This window comes from Agrilus planipennis, unplaced genomic scaffold (assembly GCF_000699045.2).
Source record: "Agrilus planipennis isolate EAB-ADULT unplaced genomic scaffold, Apla_2.0 scaffold156, whole genome shotgun sequence".
Lineage (NCBI taxonomy): Eukaryota > Metazoa > Arthropoda > Insecta > Coleoptera > Buprestidae > Agrilus > Agrilus planipennis.
Genome location: NW_020438859.1, coordinates 264,231 through 283,037, shown reverse-complemented (window position 1 = coordinate 283,037; position 18,807 = coordinate 264,231). Strand labels below are relative to the sequence as shown.

The 18,807-nt window shown below is 32.5% G+C and overlaps 1 protein-coding gene across 1 annotated transcript in view; it reads left to right on the top strand.

Moving 5' to 3' along the window:
• Positions 1-2,542: 2,542 nt before the first annotated feature.
• Positions 2,543-18,807, top strand: part of LOC108741070 (probable G-protein coupled receptor B0563.6) — a 40,601-nt gene continuing 24,336 nt past the window's right edge. Inside the window, exons 1-2 of the mRNA XM_018475695.1 lie at positions 2,543-2,792; positions 10,320-10,639. Of these exons, the coding sequence (XP_018331197.1) occupies positions 10,387-10,639 (253 nt within the window). The 5' untranslated portion in view covers positions 2,543-2,792; positions 10,320-10,386. The remainder of the gene's footprint in view (positions 2,793-10,319; positions 10,640-18,807) is intronic.

Below are 18,807 nucleotides of genomic sequence, written 5' to 3'. Positions count from 1 at the left end.
CAACTAAACTAAACTTGTGTTGTTGTGGGAGGATCGGTCAGACCATCATCCGCACATCTAATCAGTTTAAGTTACAAACTTGCCAAGTTATTAGACGCCGCAGCGCCCTAATCTGCCCTAAGCTTAAGGACTAAAAAGTAATTATTAAGTTTATAAATGAATGTAAGTTTGTTGATCGCGCGAAAGATTTACTAACAAAACAACGCCTATACTAATTTGACGTGAACACGCGAGGTTAGTAAAGGTAATCCACTAAACAAAATGTCAATATTAGTAGATCGGTATACACTTTGTATTCTAGTAAATTTTTTATTAATACAATTAATCAAATGCAAATCTAACAAGCACACCGACGGTTCCGTACCCTACCAAATGCTTTAGTAAATAATACTGGCTGAACTTGTCCAAATTCTGACAGACTCCATTCGCTGTAATATCTTCTAAACAGGTTAATTGTAAACTTGGATGAAATATTACAAATTAAACCGTAAGTCAAAAAGTTTTTCTACAATCTTTAAGCAAAAAGTGCAATTTTTTCCACAGCTAATAACTCCGAAACTACTCATCCGATTTCAAAAATTCATTCGCCGAGATATAAAACGGACCTTCAGCATACCATATGTAAAGGTTAGCTCACAAATTGATATGTTACTTACAATTAGTTAAAATTATGAAAATATATTTTTGTATTCCCACAGCAACCCCCATTCAATTTAATATTAGTAGTTAGTCGCAGGGTTCTGTAGATGGACAGGCACTTTTTCCTTCTGATAGAAAAGAATCGTAAAAAAAACTGCGATTTTTGCAGATCCTTATAAATTTTGTTACGGTTCGATACACAATAAATCTTAACACAGGTTTCTTCAAATTTTATAGTCCTATGAAGGCTCGCAAGTTATTATTGGCCATTTTACTTAACTTAAATCGATCGAAGGTACGCTGGCCTTTACTCCCACTTGAATCACGACCTTAGCTTCCGTAAAATCTGTTTACTATCGTTAAACGGGGAGAAAAAAAAATTTTATTGCTTCGCATAAAATTGACGCACACAATTCACTTCTTCAAATATTTTGCTGCTTCCACGACAGTCTCTCAAACGTAAATGTGTAATTTTAGCCAGAAATATCAACACAAAAGGGACTTAATTTGACACGGAAGTGGACGACGAATGTTCATTCAATTTTGATTGGGAGTGACAGTATAAAAGGTTTCTTTATTTCTTTTTTTTCGCCTTCCTTCCTTCCAAACACAATGCCATTTTGTTATAATGGCTACTTTGAATTTAGGAGAAATAGAGAAAGATATTTTCCTGAAATTATTTTTTTAGTGCGTACAAGAAAAGACATACCCGAGAAGATTGACACCACTAAAAACTATCACAGATATTTCCACGAAAATTCCAAAGTAACAAGGCATTTACATTTAAACAATTCTTGCAAATTCTCTAATGGAGCCATTTCAAAGTAATAAAAGAACCTATCTTTCTTATACATTTACAACTTTTAGAATAGTTAGGAGTGCAAGAGATATAGTACATACGAATAAGAAGAAGAGCATGCCACATTGCCAATAATCTTACCCTAAACGAAAAATCTATCTATTGTTCTGCGTTAAGTGTACGTTTGTAAAGATAACGATAACATGTGTCCTAATTTGGACGAATTGTACTAGTGTATTTATGCTATTTCTATATTATTTTTGGTAGCAGACATTTTACAAAACAATCAAAAAGAAAGTTGTTCTAAAAATGGATCGAAAATTTTGACGCTTGTGTTTGTGTACAACAAAATTCAACAGTACTTTTTGCACGTACTATACAAAAAAATCCCTCCAAGCATAAAGAAATTGAAAAAGTTAAAACTTATTCTCTGCTTCTGAAAGCTTGTTGTGATTTTTAAAAATATATCTTTCTTTTCCTTCGATAGACACTAATTAAGTTGGAAAACTTCAGGTTAGTAATTTTTACTTTCACTCTCTCTTTCAAGTGAAAAGCTTAAAGAACAAAACAAAGTTAAACAAGCGAGTCAGCGAGAGGTAAAACGTTTTGTTTACATCTTAAATTATAAGGCTAAAGAAGCTTTCGAATATTTTTCTGACAATACTTAATTAGTTCTACACTAAAACGTCTGTATCTCGAATCTTCTAAACGCAACCAAAATTTGAATGAAGGAAAATTTCTGCTTTACTATCAAGTTAACCTTTTAACCGTTAATAATCCCTAAAATCTTCTCATGATCCCAACCTAGCCGCTTTTTGCTGCAATATAATACTGAGTGCCGCACTAAAAATTTATAGTGGTAATAGTAAATCCCGCATTAAAATCTCCAGTTAGAGAAATGGAGAAAAAATCGAGTTAAAGAGCTAGCTAAATATTAAACTATTCGAGGTTCGAGTTACAAAAGTTTGACTTTATAAATAAATTAAAAACTATTAACTGGATACAGTTATTCTATAAATTCCATGTGTACCTATTTTGTAAAACTAAAATGGCAACTACGAGCTTCAGATTTTCCTCCACAAATTCTTAATAAGCTTTTTAATTTTAGTTGATAACGAGTTATACTCCTTGGAAAGAGATAAAGTGTGCGTCGCGACGTTAGTTAACTGACCTGCGCGTGCCAAACACTTTGCTAAAAGCACCGACGACTTGAACTTTAGTCGCGTTTAGGGTACGCAGTTCACCGCCAATCGTGCACTCCGGAAGCTGTCAAAAGCTCTCACTCCGGAACCGGATCCTCTCTCACCGTCAGCGGAATTTCAACGAGCGCGCGTACATTCTTTAATCGCTACCGGTAAGTTTAATGTTGTTTATTCAAATATTAAACTCCAAATTATTTAAAAAGGATCAAACTGTAAAATGTCACTGCTACATGCATATGATATGTACCTATAACCGCGAAATGTATTAGCGCATGTTATAATCGAAATTATTGTTTTTCTAATAATTTATATCCACAGTGGCGTAATCTATACAAAACTTTTATGCAGGCACCTAAAAGGACTTTTCGTTGGTTTTAAGTTAATTAAAACTAAATGCATATTTTGAGGTGTTGAAAAGTGTTGGATGTCGCTTGATATCCGAGAAGAGTACAATGAACCGAAAAACTAATGTGTCATGTGTGTAGTGTAAAAGTACGGAAAAAAGGGATCGATAGAAACAGTTTTAATTACCGCCAATGATGGCATGAGTGGCACTTACACAGTCTTAATTAAAAATGAATGGCCATTTGTGACAATTAAGCCGACACCGTGTGGAACGTGAACATTCTATTATTATCATTATGTTATTTGCCAATAAAGCTCTGGCTCGATGGACTTCTTCACAAAATTAACCGACTTTGCCATCTGAAAAAATTATTAATTCTTTTATTAATTTTTCTTTTTCAGTTTGTAAAAATGACAAACAAACATCTAAAAACCTTAGGCTAACTCACTTTTTTTTTCTTTCAAACAAGTTTGATTGTAAAAAGGATGAGGTACAAATGAGAACTAAGATTTAAGAAGAGCTCATGATATGGATATTTACAGGGCGTTTTAGGTTAGTTCAGTTTTCTATATAAAAAGCATGGACAAGGAAATTTCCCTAGACAATTTCGTCTTACATCTCGTAAACAAAAAACTTTACACTTTTCTAAATTTTTGTTTCTATTACTTTGATGCTGTCGGTCGGTTATTTACAATTTACAGTTCTCAAAAAGGGGTAGAGTTTTAATAAACGTCAAGCATCAGACATTAAGTATTAATTCCACAAGATAGTACTAAACTATCTGTGTTGCACGAGTTAATGGTAATCCGTATTTGTATAGTGTCAGTTAATTAAATAGGTATTTTTGTCCGATAAGATCCTGGTTTTGTTTTTAACACTGAAGGGAGTCAAAACAAGTCATCGCACTACAGCAGTAACGTTTTTGTATAAATATAATATTCGTAATATAACGTTCTATTAATTAGAAATATTATTTGTTTAATAAATTATTACACAAACACAATTTTGTTGTCAACAATTTGTAAAAAAATAGGACAATATCTTTCAATTCAGAAAAAACAGAAGAGCTATTGACAGGAGGGTGGGTTAACCGGAGGGTTATCTCTCTGATTAACAAATGTGCCAAAAATTTTTATTTTTAGTAAAACTTTTGTTTTCTGCACGTAACTAAAAATAAGAATCCATCTTTTGAACCTTTTTAAGTACTTTGTGGGCGTCTAATTCAACAATAAGTGTAAGATTTACTTCCTTTTGGGAGAGAGACCATAGAGATGTCCGTTTTTTTTTCAATTTCCTCGCTGCTACAGCAGATGAATTTCGGTCGGTTACAAAAAGTACGAAAACCTACCGGTCTCTTGTTGCTTGCACCCGTCGTTGTTTGAAAGCTGACTCTCTTCGTTCAACTTTTCCCATCTATCATTGTTCCTTTCATTCCCATGGCCAACGTCTTCGGAAACGTCTGGCTAATGCACAAGCACCGAACAAAGATACTCATTAAAGTTGATATTTTCTGCGTGCCTCGGACGTTAGAGAAACGCGATCGTATCAAATCTTGCGGAAAGGAAACTTTCAAACAACCATGTGGCTGTCCTTGGTAATTCGTATGTTTCGATACTGGAGATTTATTATGAACGATTAGAGTCCCAAGGAAACAATGAAATTAATGAACGGGTAATTGTTTAATTAATTAAAATTTATAATAACTTTGTTGGATAAAGCATAATAGATGAGACCGTAACATGCTAAGCTGATTGTTTAGATTTCACTATTCTGAAGGATATATATAAAAGCAAAAGGATAATATCCATTTCGTACAATCAAAATAAATAAAGAAACGCTCTCCAGAAATTAAATGTTTGTATCTTGCATTAACTTTATTTCGTTGACCGATTAAGAAGGACATTGAATTACAGAATAAAATTCCTTGAATACTTTGTCCCAGCAGATGTCATCAAGACGAAGGGTAAAACTTTCTAGTTTTTCTTGTAAACAGTTTTGCCTTCTTTTATGTTTTTCAATACAAGTTGCTTATGCATAATTTATAAAAACAGAGCCAGATGTTGACATAGAGAAAAATTACACCCAAATCTATTTGACATAAGTACGTTTCAAGAAGTGAATTCTTTACTAGAAATTTGTTTCTGATGGTAATAAACATCCTTCCAAACGTTGGAGTAATATAATGCTGCAAATCTGTTTTCTTTGTAAGGTAACGTACAACAGATTTAAATTTTCCAGTATCAATCCAAATTACGGAATAAAAATCGTCTTATGCTCAGAATGGTGTTTTATATTTTATCATAATCTCTTTTCCCCGGAGTAAATATTATAAACGACGCTACTCCTGGTTTTCCCGAGTTAAAACTACCTTTTCCATTTTAATGGAGAATTTTTATGGTCACGTAGATAAAAAGTCATAAAGTTGCCTTAAGAAAATGAATAGGAAGGACCATAACTTTTTTAGTACAAATTGAAAGAGCTTCCACAACAAATTACAGGAATAATCTGCTTCTGTTCTGATAGATACATACACGAAATACATTTTGTTTCCTATCACTTGACATTAACTTGGCAACTCTATCTTTGATAAAACAAAAATTAAAAGGAAGGGAAACTTTTAATAAAGTAACAAAAACTTCTTTATAGAAGGCGACTCTCTAAAACAGCTTTTTAATTAATTATTATTAAATGTTTCTGCAGCGTTATATTACTGAAAATTAATTAGTACCCTGTGCCATGTTACTGAAATTCAAAATACCGAATTGCGATTTTATATCACAATATAAAAAGAAATTTAAAATTTTAATAGCTAGTTACTAACAGTTAGTCAGAAAAATGATATGAATTCTGCATGATATTTTCAAAGGGCCTGTTGCATCAATTTTCCACTTGTTTCATTCCCAATGGAGAAGTTGCGTCGTTAAAATGATTTATATTTGGTGGCAGCGACGGGCACGTTCGAATGCAAAATGAACCTACCCCATCAGTGAATGCATTTTAGCATGGCGAATGCACACGCAGGCAACGAGCACATTCATCATACAAGTCTAGACGTAACACTGTTTTCGCTTTATTGTTTTTTTTTTCGTTGTAAGAACAGAATAAAGGTGATGATTAAATTATTATTTATAACTTATCTCACAGAGTAGATTTGATTCAACAGTGTCACTCTATTTATAACAGGTGACCAGAATAAACTGAAGCTGAGAAACAACAAGGATTTATTCCAAAATCAAAATAAACAATTGTTCGATTCGTATTTTAATTTCAAGCTGCTTACGATAAAGAAGCAATATATAGTAAGTAGTTACCCTTAGAGAAGGGAATAAACATGTAACTATCGTAAATTTTATCATCACAAGTCTGTAAGGTATTCGGTAAGGATTGGAACGATTCTAAAATTTAATTCGTTATTTCTAATTTTCTTGGTTGTTAGGCTTTCTCTATTAAGCTGGAAATAAAGCAAGTGCCAATTTCAAGCGTAAATTGTTTCCAAGTTTATCGCCAGTTAAAATTTGTGAGAAAACTCGCCTCTCACGTTTCAAAGATTTCGGTGAATTACAAAAGGGCTTTTCTATATTTTAAGTAAGTACATTGAACCCCAACAACTCTCACCATCATACTTTATGATCGCGATTTACTGAAGCTACTAGCTATGTCAAATATATACAATGTTACCAGTATTGTTATAATTTTTTATTTTAAGAACTTTTTAATGAAAATAGTTTCGCAACTTTCCAGTTTATTTTTCATCGGTGCATGTTTACCGTGATTGTTTTACAATTGAATGCAACTACAAGCGTGTTTGAAAATTGATATGAGGGAAAAATCGACGAACTTAATTTAGGGAAAAGTTAATGCCAATGCTCAACTAAACCCTAGATGAACAGCCGTATTGAAATCTAAATATAACAATTATTTTTATGTTAATGGGTTGACATTCTTGTTAACAAGATGACTGTATCTGTAATTTATTAATTGCATTATCAAGCAAAATTGAACGTTAATTCCGCACTTGGCGAATTACTAAATGAAATGAAAAATTTTAATAACACTCTCACGGAATTGAATTGAAATCATCCTTACAATTTTTGAAAATTTTCCTTTCATTCCAAACTGTAACCATACATTAATTATGTTACCTCTATGGAAATATATCTTTGTTACAATAATGTACTTATAAGTATTTAGTGACAACGTTGTGGTTGAGAAGACAATCTTTTTCTAATCAATCTTTCCGTTATATCTCTTCCACTTTATTCTTCCCTTTCCGTAATTTACTATATTTCGTCTTTATCCCTAACTAGTAAATCCTTCTTACGATAGTTGATCCTCACGTAATTGCAGGTTAGCGAACTATATTAAACTAAACCTTTTAACTACCAAATCTAAAGCGACGTTACCACTATTCGTACGGATCACCCTCTTTTTTTTCTCCTTCGTTCCTTAAATTCCCTTAAATAATGGCCAATCGATACGAAAACAGAAGACGATTAAGAAATTGAAATACGTTTCAAAAGATTTATCAATTGACGAACGGATTAATAAAAAAGAAAAATATTGTTGAAGGAACGCGAGAACAGCAGTTAAACGATAGTGCACATTTTATAAAACTACAAAGAGGAGTTTATGTTTTCATAAGAAATCCTATTCTGAATACGATTAATAACATGAACGCCAAGAACGACGAAATTTCCGTTTGTGTATTGTTATTAGTGTTGCAAAAAGGCTCTTGTAAGAATTCACGTTTAAAAGGGTAGTATGGTTTAAAAAGAAAAGAATATTTTAATTAGTATGCTGCTACTTTACTTAACTAGAAGTTATACCCAAATGAAAAAGAAAAAAAAACCTGTTAACGGCGACGTTCAGTTTCAACATAAAAATGCAAATAATTTAAAAGCATCGGCGAATGCCAAACATTTTAAGCAAATTTTAATTCTTTATTGGTTTTAAACTAACGATAAGTAAGTAAGTAATAATTAAAATGCAAATCTGTAGTCATTTGCGTAAACTTAACACTTCTTCGAACAGAATAAGAGTGAAAACGCGACAAAAATTTCGAATATCAATCTTGTATTTAACATTTTAAATAAACGAACGCCTATAAAAAGAATCCACAGTATTTAAAAAGAGTTTCAAAAAAATCAAAGCTTTACATCAGAAATTGAAAAAAAAATTACTCGTTAAAGAAATTCAACGTCAGAAATAAAAACAAGAAGGCTCAAAAGGATTGTAATCGCTTAAAAGCTATTAATAACAAGGATAGATGACTGATGGGAAAGGAGTCAAAAGGATGGATATCCTGTTCTATCTTTACAAAAATGCTTTCTTTGCACCATAAAATTTAATTTCCTTTGGGGTCGGCAACCAATAAAGAAAAAGGAAATTTAATGAATAGAAAGTCTCGTAACTTTTGGCAACCTCCTCAAACGTTTACTCCATAGACATTTAATTTGTTACAATATCAATATAAATGGGCGTACGACAAAATTTTCTTCCGGTTTCCATTCGTAATAATTATCATGAAGTCAATCAAAAGCTACTTTTATCAATGTATAGAAATCTAAATCGTGAAACTATAAACCATTACTATTGGCTTTCTGTCAGAACATGGAAAAGAGCGGAAACAGATATTTTAATTTCACGCTGTGATCGAGGTATAATAAAGGTATATGCTTGGCTTCTTTGAGAAAAGTTTCCTTGTTCAAAAAGGTTATCGACCTCCGTACAATATACAAAAATAAATCGGAGAATATCCACCATTCAACTGACCACAGAAATATCCCAACTTGGCAAAACATTCCGAACACGGAGTAATTGTTTTATTAGGGGACGAACGACCCTCTTCTAAATTTAATCGTAAACATGTAAGGTTTTTACTTAATTTTCCCTATCGCTTTCTCTTGTTCGGAGTTACGATCAAAACACAAGTGACATTTATGTAAAGTCCGCGGTTCTCCAAAAAATAAAATCGTAATACCGTAATAGTTGTTATCATGTATTTGATAATCTATTAAAACAAATCAAATTAATCGAATAACGCTGCAACATCAATTTTTATGACATTCTTTGCGTATCAAGTGGGTGGTATAGTTTCAAAATGTATCCTACATCATCAGAATAGTTTTAACATTTACCATTAGTGCATATTTGCTGTAGTTAATAGTAATCAGTAAGTTTTCACTTTTTAGTTAAGTACTTATTGACAAAAATGCCCCTACTTACCGTAAAATGCTGAACGCATATTAATGAATTTGCCAGGAAATGTTTTGCCTTGTGTAACCGCACAGTTACAAATTCTTGGCGATGGAGTTAGTCAATAAAATCAATGTTCTACATCTACATTATGTCGAATGTGGAACAATTATAATAATAACAATTTTCTAAATAGTAATGTATTTTGCGGTATTTTTCTGTATCCTATTGCCTTTATCTACCACAATTACAATTAGTAACAATTTTTCGTTACGCGTTAAACATGTTCATCTTATGCATTGTACGCTGATATTTAAAAAAAAATTTTTGATATTTTTATCCGTATTTTCGGACTTAGACACAGTGCAGTTAGAGAAAGAAAGATCTCATATCAATCTGTCAAATTCAAATTAGGTAATTTTTATTCATAATGTCTAGTCAGCCTCTGACCTTTTCTTTCTTATGCTACGTAGATATATCATCAAAAATTCAAGTTGTCATCTGTGTCTTTTCCGCTATCCATATCCGTGGGAAAAGACATGGTTCGGTGTCAAAACAAATTTCATTTTCCAAACAATTTGTTTTGATTGCAAAGAGTCACACACGCACATATATACATACAACACGTACGTCCTACCGTAATTCAAGCGTTGGGAATAAAATTTGTTAGAAATCGACCATAGATTTTATCTTGAATGCTACGAATTACATATTGCATTTTCAATAAAATCAAACCAATAGCTTTTTTGAAATACAAACTGTAATATTATTGCTAAGTTTATCAATTCCTAAAGCAAAGTAGTCTATTTGTATTAAAAATTGTGAATACGAATGTAGCATAAAGCGCTTTAGAGTATAAATCACTATTACTATCTTCTTACAATAAGAACGTAAACTGAAGAGACAAACTTCCGTTTGATGCCTGCATTATGTAATATAATGACACAAAAAAACCGCTTCGTTCAAAAGAGTAGTTGAATGTGGAAGATCAAACCTTTAGTTCGCTATTTCTCCACTACAAACCCTTAACATATTTTTTTAAAAAAATAAGGAAATCACCAATAAAAACTAGAACGTTTTTGTTTAAATTAAAAAGAAGCATTTGTTTAACAATATAGATACTCTCTTTTTGTTATAGGTCCAAAACGCAGCTGGGACTTCGTTCGCGTTTTAATTATTTATTAAAACAAAAATTAGTTAGTAGAATGTCTTTGTTATATTCGAGCGATTCGCCGGGAAATTTGTTGTGTTGGAATTCGAGTGAATGGAGTTGCACGATATGTCCCTGGCTGAATGATACAACTTGGCATGAAGAGCCGCATATCGAAATATTAAGACGATACTCTTATGGAATTGTTTTGCCGACAATCTGTTGCCTGGGAATTTTCGGAAACATCCTTAATTTGGTTGTGCTCACTAGACGAAATATGAGAGGAACCGCCTACATCTATATGAGAGGTAAGTCATTTTCACCTTCATTTCTTCCCCAATTTTTAACGCTATGAAAATTAGAAAACTAATTATACTGATACTATACAAAATTGGTCGCATTATTCAAAAAGACAAACTTTCTGCAATGTTAGTCAAGAAAATTTAGATTAATATCAAACTCAAGCTGCGAAATTAATAGCTAATTGTGAAACAAATAAAATTCCCGGATTAACTTTGAAGGAGAGTTCTCTGAAACTTTTAATGACCAGTACGAACCGTTTGCATAATTAATGTTTCCATTAAAGCAATTTGCTTAGGTATGGATTTTGAGACGTGAATCGTTCAATTGTAATCGCAAAACTCTCGTCCGTCGCCAAAAGGACCCGTCTAAGTGTGTATAGGTTTATGTGGGAGTTTTTACAAGCATGGAGAGGAATTTTTCAGGAATGATCCAAGCTACGTTTAAATTACTTGTTGATTATAATAATTACGTTTATTATAAACAATTAGAAATAAATACCATCAAACGGACGAAGTCGCGAGGAAAATTTAGTTATTTAGCTAAATTAATTGAAAATTAAATCATTTTGGTGTTATAATAGAGATAATAATTATCTACTAAATAACGCAATTAATTAGAAGAAATAGAAACAACAATTCGCCGTATTAAAATTCAAGAGACAAAAGGTATGTTAATTTAGCTGATTACAACCTCAACTGCTTAATTTAACAGACAAATCCATTAAATTATACTCCAGTAAACAAATTTTTAATAAAATTTCCTTTGTTAGGTTTGTTGACAATTTGCATAGACATTCTTTATATAGCGTAGGCGAGCACTCATCATCATACGATCGTCACCCCTAAGACTAGTTGGACACGCACCTCCACTTTTTCTTTTTGACACTAAGAAACAATTTTTTAAGATTCAACCCCTAAAGGGATGAAATGAGGCTTCAAAGTTTGATGTATCGATCAAGGTACAGCTATGAGTGAGGAAGCTTGAAATTTTACAAAATGTTTCATTTTACACTATAAAATGCATGCAAGGTTTGTTATGACTTTCTTATTACTCGACTATCTACTGTAACCTACAATTCTGGGGCATATATCGTTACTTATTTTCCGGGTATATCATTTATTACAAATAAATTACCCTAACTTTATAAACTTCATAACAGATTTTCATTAGAAATGGAAGAACGAATTTGAAAATCATGTCTCCGGAAGCTATTCTGCAAATAAAAAATTTAGTAAACTTCAAGGCAAACTTCCTTAAATTCAATGTCAGATTCTAGCTCAAGAAAATTTGATTTAGAATTTCGAATTTCTTTGATGTTAGCAAATAAAGGAGATGCTCTGTCGTTGACACGGACGCTGAACCTCCTCAAACTTTCAACAAGTTTAACGTGGTGCACTTACTTCAAGACCTTTTCTGGACTTGGAAGCCATCTTTTGTGCTATCTAACATATGCTAATATAAGGAAATGGCTCTAAAAACAACTTGGAAACTTTCTCTCTCAAAAAGTTGAGTTAGCAAAAACCATCGGACCCGCATAAACTTTTCTTGTTATCAACGTTAATGGCTTATTGTGTAGAGGAAAACTAAACTTTGAATTTATTACGAAGCCGTCGGTCAGCTTTTGTGTTAAAAGTTTTGTAGAGCGATTTCGCGTGAAAAGCTGATAAATTTTCCTAGCATTACATGTAGTCAGCAATATGTAATCTTAATCATTTAGCTTAATAAAAGCTCCATTATTATGTATGTACTAACTAACTAAAAAATATGTAAAAAGAAGTAGGAGTTAGACCCATTTTTTGTTAAACTATCTGGTGAAATTTCATGGGGAACACTAAAAGCCCGAACTCCAACGCCAAAGCACGACACAGTGAATGTCCGAAATACTTTTCGGCTACAGGGACTAACTGAAGAGGACTAAAGATTAAAGGTACGGCACCACTTACCTAATCAAATTTAATTATTTTGTTTTTGTTTTGTAAAGTCCAACGGACATTGCAGTTAGCATATCGAATTATGTTCAGTGGACCATAACATAAGATAGTATTTATAACGTTTGCTATACCTTTATTAGTTTTTAATTCTTTTCAACCCCTGAAGAAGGTAACTTTGTTAACGAAAAGTAATTTGGACGTTTGTGTCGTGCTTAGGCGTTGGGTTTTGAGCTTTTCAGTGTTCTACAACGTTACCAAAGTTTACCAGTCCTTTAGATTTGGAATTTAATTGTCATCCCTGACGGTACACCCCATTTTGAGCTTTAAATACGGAAACATGTTACACGTGACGTAAATCTCTGTTAAGGCAAAGTTATTGCCTGGGGTATTTTTCCTAAAATGCACTGAATTACCCTGTCTACCGGCACTAAATAACTTTAACAGCAAAGCATAACTGATGGCCTTTTCAACCCTCGAAAAATCATCTTCGTGTGACCTTTTCTAAGAGTTTAGAACCTTTTATACGTACATTGTAAATAAAATGTATTGTAACATCGTCATTTTTATTTTAANATATATCTCGTGCTCAACAGGCAACAAATTTCCTCTGGATGTGCATATTATTTTCAAGTTCACGGACAACCTTTTAAAAATAAAAAATATCCAAAATGTTTAACACCATATTGTAAAAAAAAGAACCATTATCTGTATACTTTCCCATGTGGAAAATTAACAATATATTTTTTAAAATTACGAATATCTTCCTAAAGCGTAAATATTATACTGAAGAATATCAGTATAAAAAAGTAATTCCATTATTTGCATTATTAGATGGGTACTATTATGTTTCATAATTATCTGGCCGCAGGGTCCTCGCAAACCTGTACAGTATTACATTGTTCTATTTGTTTGCCTAAAGTTGTATTGGATTGTAATAATTTCATGATTATTTTGCCTCTGCCTTTCGAGCTGTAGCAATTCAGATTCGTCTTTGATTTATCGTGAAGGGCTCGTTTTGTCTGGATAAAACAACAATCTGTCTAAATCAGAAATGCGTACAGGAATATATGTATAAAGGAATAGGTGCAGGTGGGAAACATCGATTTCCCCCTGGTACGTAATAATGGCAACCTTGAAATCAGCTTTCAGGGGCTTTCCAGAAGACCGCTTATTCGACCGTCATTTATTTCGAAAACTTTCTCTCAGATAAATTACAAATCGAAAATCTTTCAGCACACACAGCTCCCTCAATTTTCAACTAATATTTTCCTACCTTAAACGAATATCTTTTTAAATACGATAATTTCGCTAGTTGTAGAAAAAGAAAACTGTACAGATGATCAAATGCTCGTATACCTAAATTACAATTTAATTTCCTATCGTAAAATATATAATTTACCGTGTTAGGTAAACGTTGTGCAGCTATCACTTTCCCCAAATTTGAAAGGGTTTAACTAGTATTATATTAATACAATACATATCATTCGTAAGGACATTACGGTTTATTACGACGAATTCCAGGACAGAAATAATACTTTTTATGCGCGACTCTACTCTGGAGAGGGATTGTTTGGATATAACAACCAAATTTTACATCCCCCTTTCACATCCTTATATACGATATCTACCGTACGATTATATGAGATTCTGATATGCATATTTACTTGAGTACCATTTTGTAATGTTATTTTGCTTATGTTAATAAACCGTAGCTAGCAAACTTTTGGAATTTTAGGACAAATCAAATTTATTTCGATCAAAATTGTCTCAATCGCTGACTTCTCGCCTAAAGAAAAAAAAAACAATGCCGTGATCCATTTAAGCGAATTTACCTTCTAGACAATATGAGGGCTGAATATCCGAGTGCCCCGGTAACGCTTTACGACAAACAACACCTAAAACCACCGCATCAGCGAAGAGCGAAAAATATCGCCGAACGAAGGAAAAACTTGATCTGTCACCTACTTAGGTAGAACAATATAGACGCACAATTTAAAGGTCACGAACCTCGAAATTGTAAGAGACAAAAGAGAAGAGAATACACTTCAGAAAGATTCCGAATCAGCAAGCAAATGTACACGCAGTATTTTGTACCTATGCATTTGATAAAATAATTATAATGATTGAACATGATAAAGGCGTGGTTTTTTACTATTGGTTACTGCCACTGTTTAGAGACAGCATACCGACGCTAGCTAATTTCTGTAAAGTTGCGTTACTAGTGAACTAATGTATCAAATTTATAGTCAGCCAATTTCATAATCCCGTATTATCAGGTTAATAAAATCGGATGAACTTTTACAAAACCAGAGTACTCTAAAAGCTTAATCAAAAACCTTTAATATATTTGACAATTTTGTACAATCTTTGGCCAAAAAATGATATTTTTTATTGGGCGTATTTTAATTTCACAAATAATTGGACGTTCCTATTCATGATACGAATTATCCCCGTAATTAAAGGTTAAAATGGCGATAGTTACCAATTGAACAACTTTGCAATTTATGCGTAGGATTTGATGAATTGACCGGCAAGCACATCGACAACTATACGGGCGATGCCTCATTAGCGTCTACCTACTACAACTGCCCAGGTTCAACAACTTTCACTCCCTTTATCAATAAATAGTCAATTCACGATAAAAAAAATATTTTTTGAGATCCCTTATACAAATTCTATAAGTTACGATTCGCATGTCTTTTTTACACGTTTTTCTTAATAAAATGTTTTCTTTCGTTAAAGAAACGTAGTCGCAGCCATCAGCATAACGATAAGAACTTAATAAAAATGGCTAAGACAATTGTGTCAACTCACTCAAAACATTATCCCGACGGTGAGTGTGCAAATCCAGGTGGAAGGAAGCAAATACATACATAAACCTCTCTTCCATTACATCACTTCCTAAATTAAGTTTTGTGTTATTGGTTTTTGCCATTTAGAAAAACACGCGAATAGAGAAGCGAGGAATGACAAATGGATTCATTAAACGAAAAATACGGCACGCAAATTAACTTTCAATTTATAATGTTTTTCATGTTTCGAAAAAAAAGAAGATTGTGTGGCAAAACCTTGTTCTCTATAATAAATTAACTTCAGAAGCATCCACGAATCAGAAATAAAGCGGGCGAGATGATAAATTCATCAGTCAATTTTAATAGCAAACTGCATTTAAATTAATATAGGCACAGAAGTGAAACTCCACACAATGGAAGCTCAATCACATGAAAAATTTTCCTGCTATTCATTATCATCGTTAGAAATAAAACATTTAAGATTCCTTGGAAAATATCGTCTTTCTTCTCCTCGAAAGAAAAAAATATATCTATTTAGATACAGTAGATACTTCTTGATAGTGTGAACTTGAAAAGCAACATTTGTTAACATTATCAATTTACTTGCGATAACGAATGTTATGTTTCCAAGTACAGACACTGTATCGCCATCTATTGTTACTTATTTAGTATTTTATACCGGAAACTTAATGTTATATTTAACATATAATAAAAACCTATAATTAACAGAATATGTAATACAAACTATACAAACCTAAACTAGACTCATCTTAATTGCTACAAAACTTGCTCACTTGATTCTGTTTTGTGGTAATTAGGGTGCGTTTTCTTGGTTTATTTATTTATTTATTTCTTTGCCACAGTTTTCATTTTCCATTTCTAATATGCACTCATTAAAAAATAGTAATTAAATATTAATTTTTGAAAAAAATCAAAATTTTGTTTGTTTCTAATAAGTTTTATTTTTTTGCAAAATGGCTTTTTGAATTAGTCCTTTTGATAAACATCAGGTCAGTAAGTTGACGTCACTCCCCTATGTGCTTTGGGTTATTACGTTTAAAGAGTCCGTATAATTAAACTGTACTCAACGTTTTAGGATTGGCAAAACACAGATAACACAACAACTAAATTGAATACCTACACGAATAAAACAACATCTCTCCAACAATATTATTGGGGACGTACCAAATATATCGTGAATTTGCAACAATGGCGCAACAGCAACGGCTAAATATTGATTTTTAAGGCTAATGGACATTCGTTTCTATTAAGGTAGTCCGGTCGAAACTTCATTTACGGTGAAATAACAACATATTTATATAAACCAAAACCGAATTAAAATTTAAATCCTGTTTAAAAAGAAACATTTAACATGTAACGTCATAGATACTCATTCTTTAGCATTTTTGGTAATAAATTTCCATAGTAGACCTGATGGCATTTTCCGATCGTTTTTCCATTTTTATTCCAGATTATAGTTCAACAGTTCGGGTACGATCAGAAAGCGCCACAGTTTTGAATTACCAATTTGAAATATTAATTAATTAGTTAATTAACATGATCCGAACCCGAACATTTGTAGTCGACGCACGGGGTAAATTAAAATTTTTGTGCTCTGCTGTATTATAACATTATGTGAAATTGACTTTATGCAACATTCACACTATCGAGTTGTATGAATGTTATGACTGCTGTAAACCTAAATGCTACGTTTTACCGCCGTCTTATTTCCGGGTTAATATCACGTCAATAAAAACGTATATCTTATATAAGATGCTCCTTATCGTGCTGGAGTGTGTCGCATATGAGGAGGTATAAATATGCTTTATAGAAATACTCCCTCGACAGACATTTTTGGCAAATTTGCATAATAAGTTCAAATTTTGGTCACATTATCAACCCTCTCACATACGCACGTTCAATTTAATCTTATACAGATTTTGTGTTATATGGAAAGCTACGAGAAGGTACTGAAAAGATAGAAAGACAATCTTCTTCAAATAACATAAATACAAACACATAAAACCTACAAAATTTTTATAGTTAACCTACAATATTGTTTCAGCACACAGTGGGTTCCGCCGGTGGAAAGATAATTATCCTAAATAAAAACTAAATACAAAACCTTTAAGCGAAAATTTGGTGTTATTTTTAATGATAAATTTTAACCATCGTGTCGCGATGTTCGCATGTTCTTGTTTATCTCTGCGAGATTGTTTCGTTAATGTCCGACATTATTTTTAGAAAATACGCTAAATTGGGAAATAGGAGAGAGCTTATAAAGAATTGCGCTTCATTATTTTTCCGTTACCGTGTTTGCAAAATGCTCTAGCTCGTTTTTTAAAACAAACAAAACTGGTGAATATCAATCAGGAGAGAGACTATTTTTCTCCCCTTTTGAATCACATTTTCGCGATTCGTTGGTTCACAGGTTCAACGTCTTTCATTGCAAATATACCACGAACACGAAACACAAAACGAACTGATAGAATAAAAATTGAATAGAAGCAGGTGACCAAACATGTGGGAGGATCAAAAAAAAGTAAACGAAAATGACAACAAACCATGGGAGATTTTTATTCAAAAGACAAAGAGACAATTTTTATTCGAACGATAACAATTATGTACCTCAGTCAAGTTAAAAATACTTTTGCAATTCAAATCGTTTTCAAAAGATATTTCCTTTTATATTATTTATCGGTCATTGTCATTTTACAATGGTGGAAACAAACATCTCATTGAAACGTAACTAGCGAAATGTAGTTTTTATATAAAGTTGGGGTTCTCTCGTCTTTTTTTCGTTTTGTTTTAAAAATACGTAAATACGAATTCGGTAATGGAATTTCATTAAAGAAACGACAGGAATTTGAACGGCGGTAGCAAATATAAATTCCGAACATTTTATCCTTGAACCTGAACCTCAAATGTGATCAAGATACCTCCCCATCTACCCCTATTACAAGAAGACATCGCCCACGGCAAGAATAAAGACACTAAACACCTTGTCAACGGAACGATGGCCCGTGACTTACGTGACCAAGACAAACTACATGAAATATCGCTCTGATCCGTTCTAACACTCACTGTTCTACTATACCAACATGTACAACATCTACAATAATGAATTAAGCTCATTTACTGGGTCTAATTGGAAAAACTTCTAGTCAGAAATAACTAAGAAAATAACGTTAACTAAATGAAAATCGACGAAAGGAAGTGTATTAAGGTCACCAAAGATGCAGAAAAAAAGAAAATAATAAAAGTCCTCTTTATTAATTCCTACACACTAGCAAGTGGAGATCCATAAAATAAAACTAAATAATAAGTCTGACTTCTTTTTTAGACCACATACACTACCTGCTTGACAACAAAGAATATTAAAGTATTCTGTAAAACAAAAAATAGCTAAGTTTTCATAGAAAAAATCATACATTCGTCTAACAAATGTTA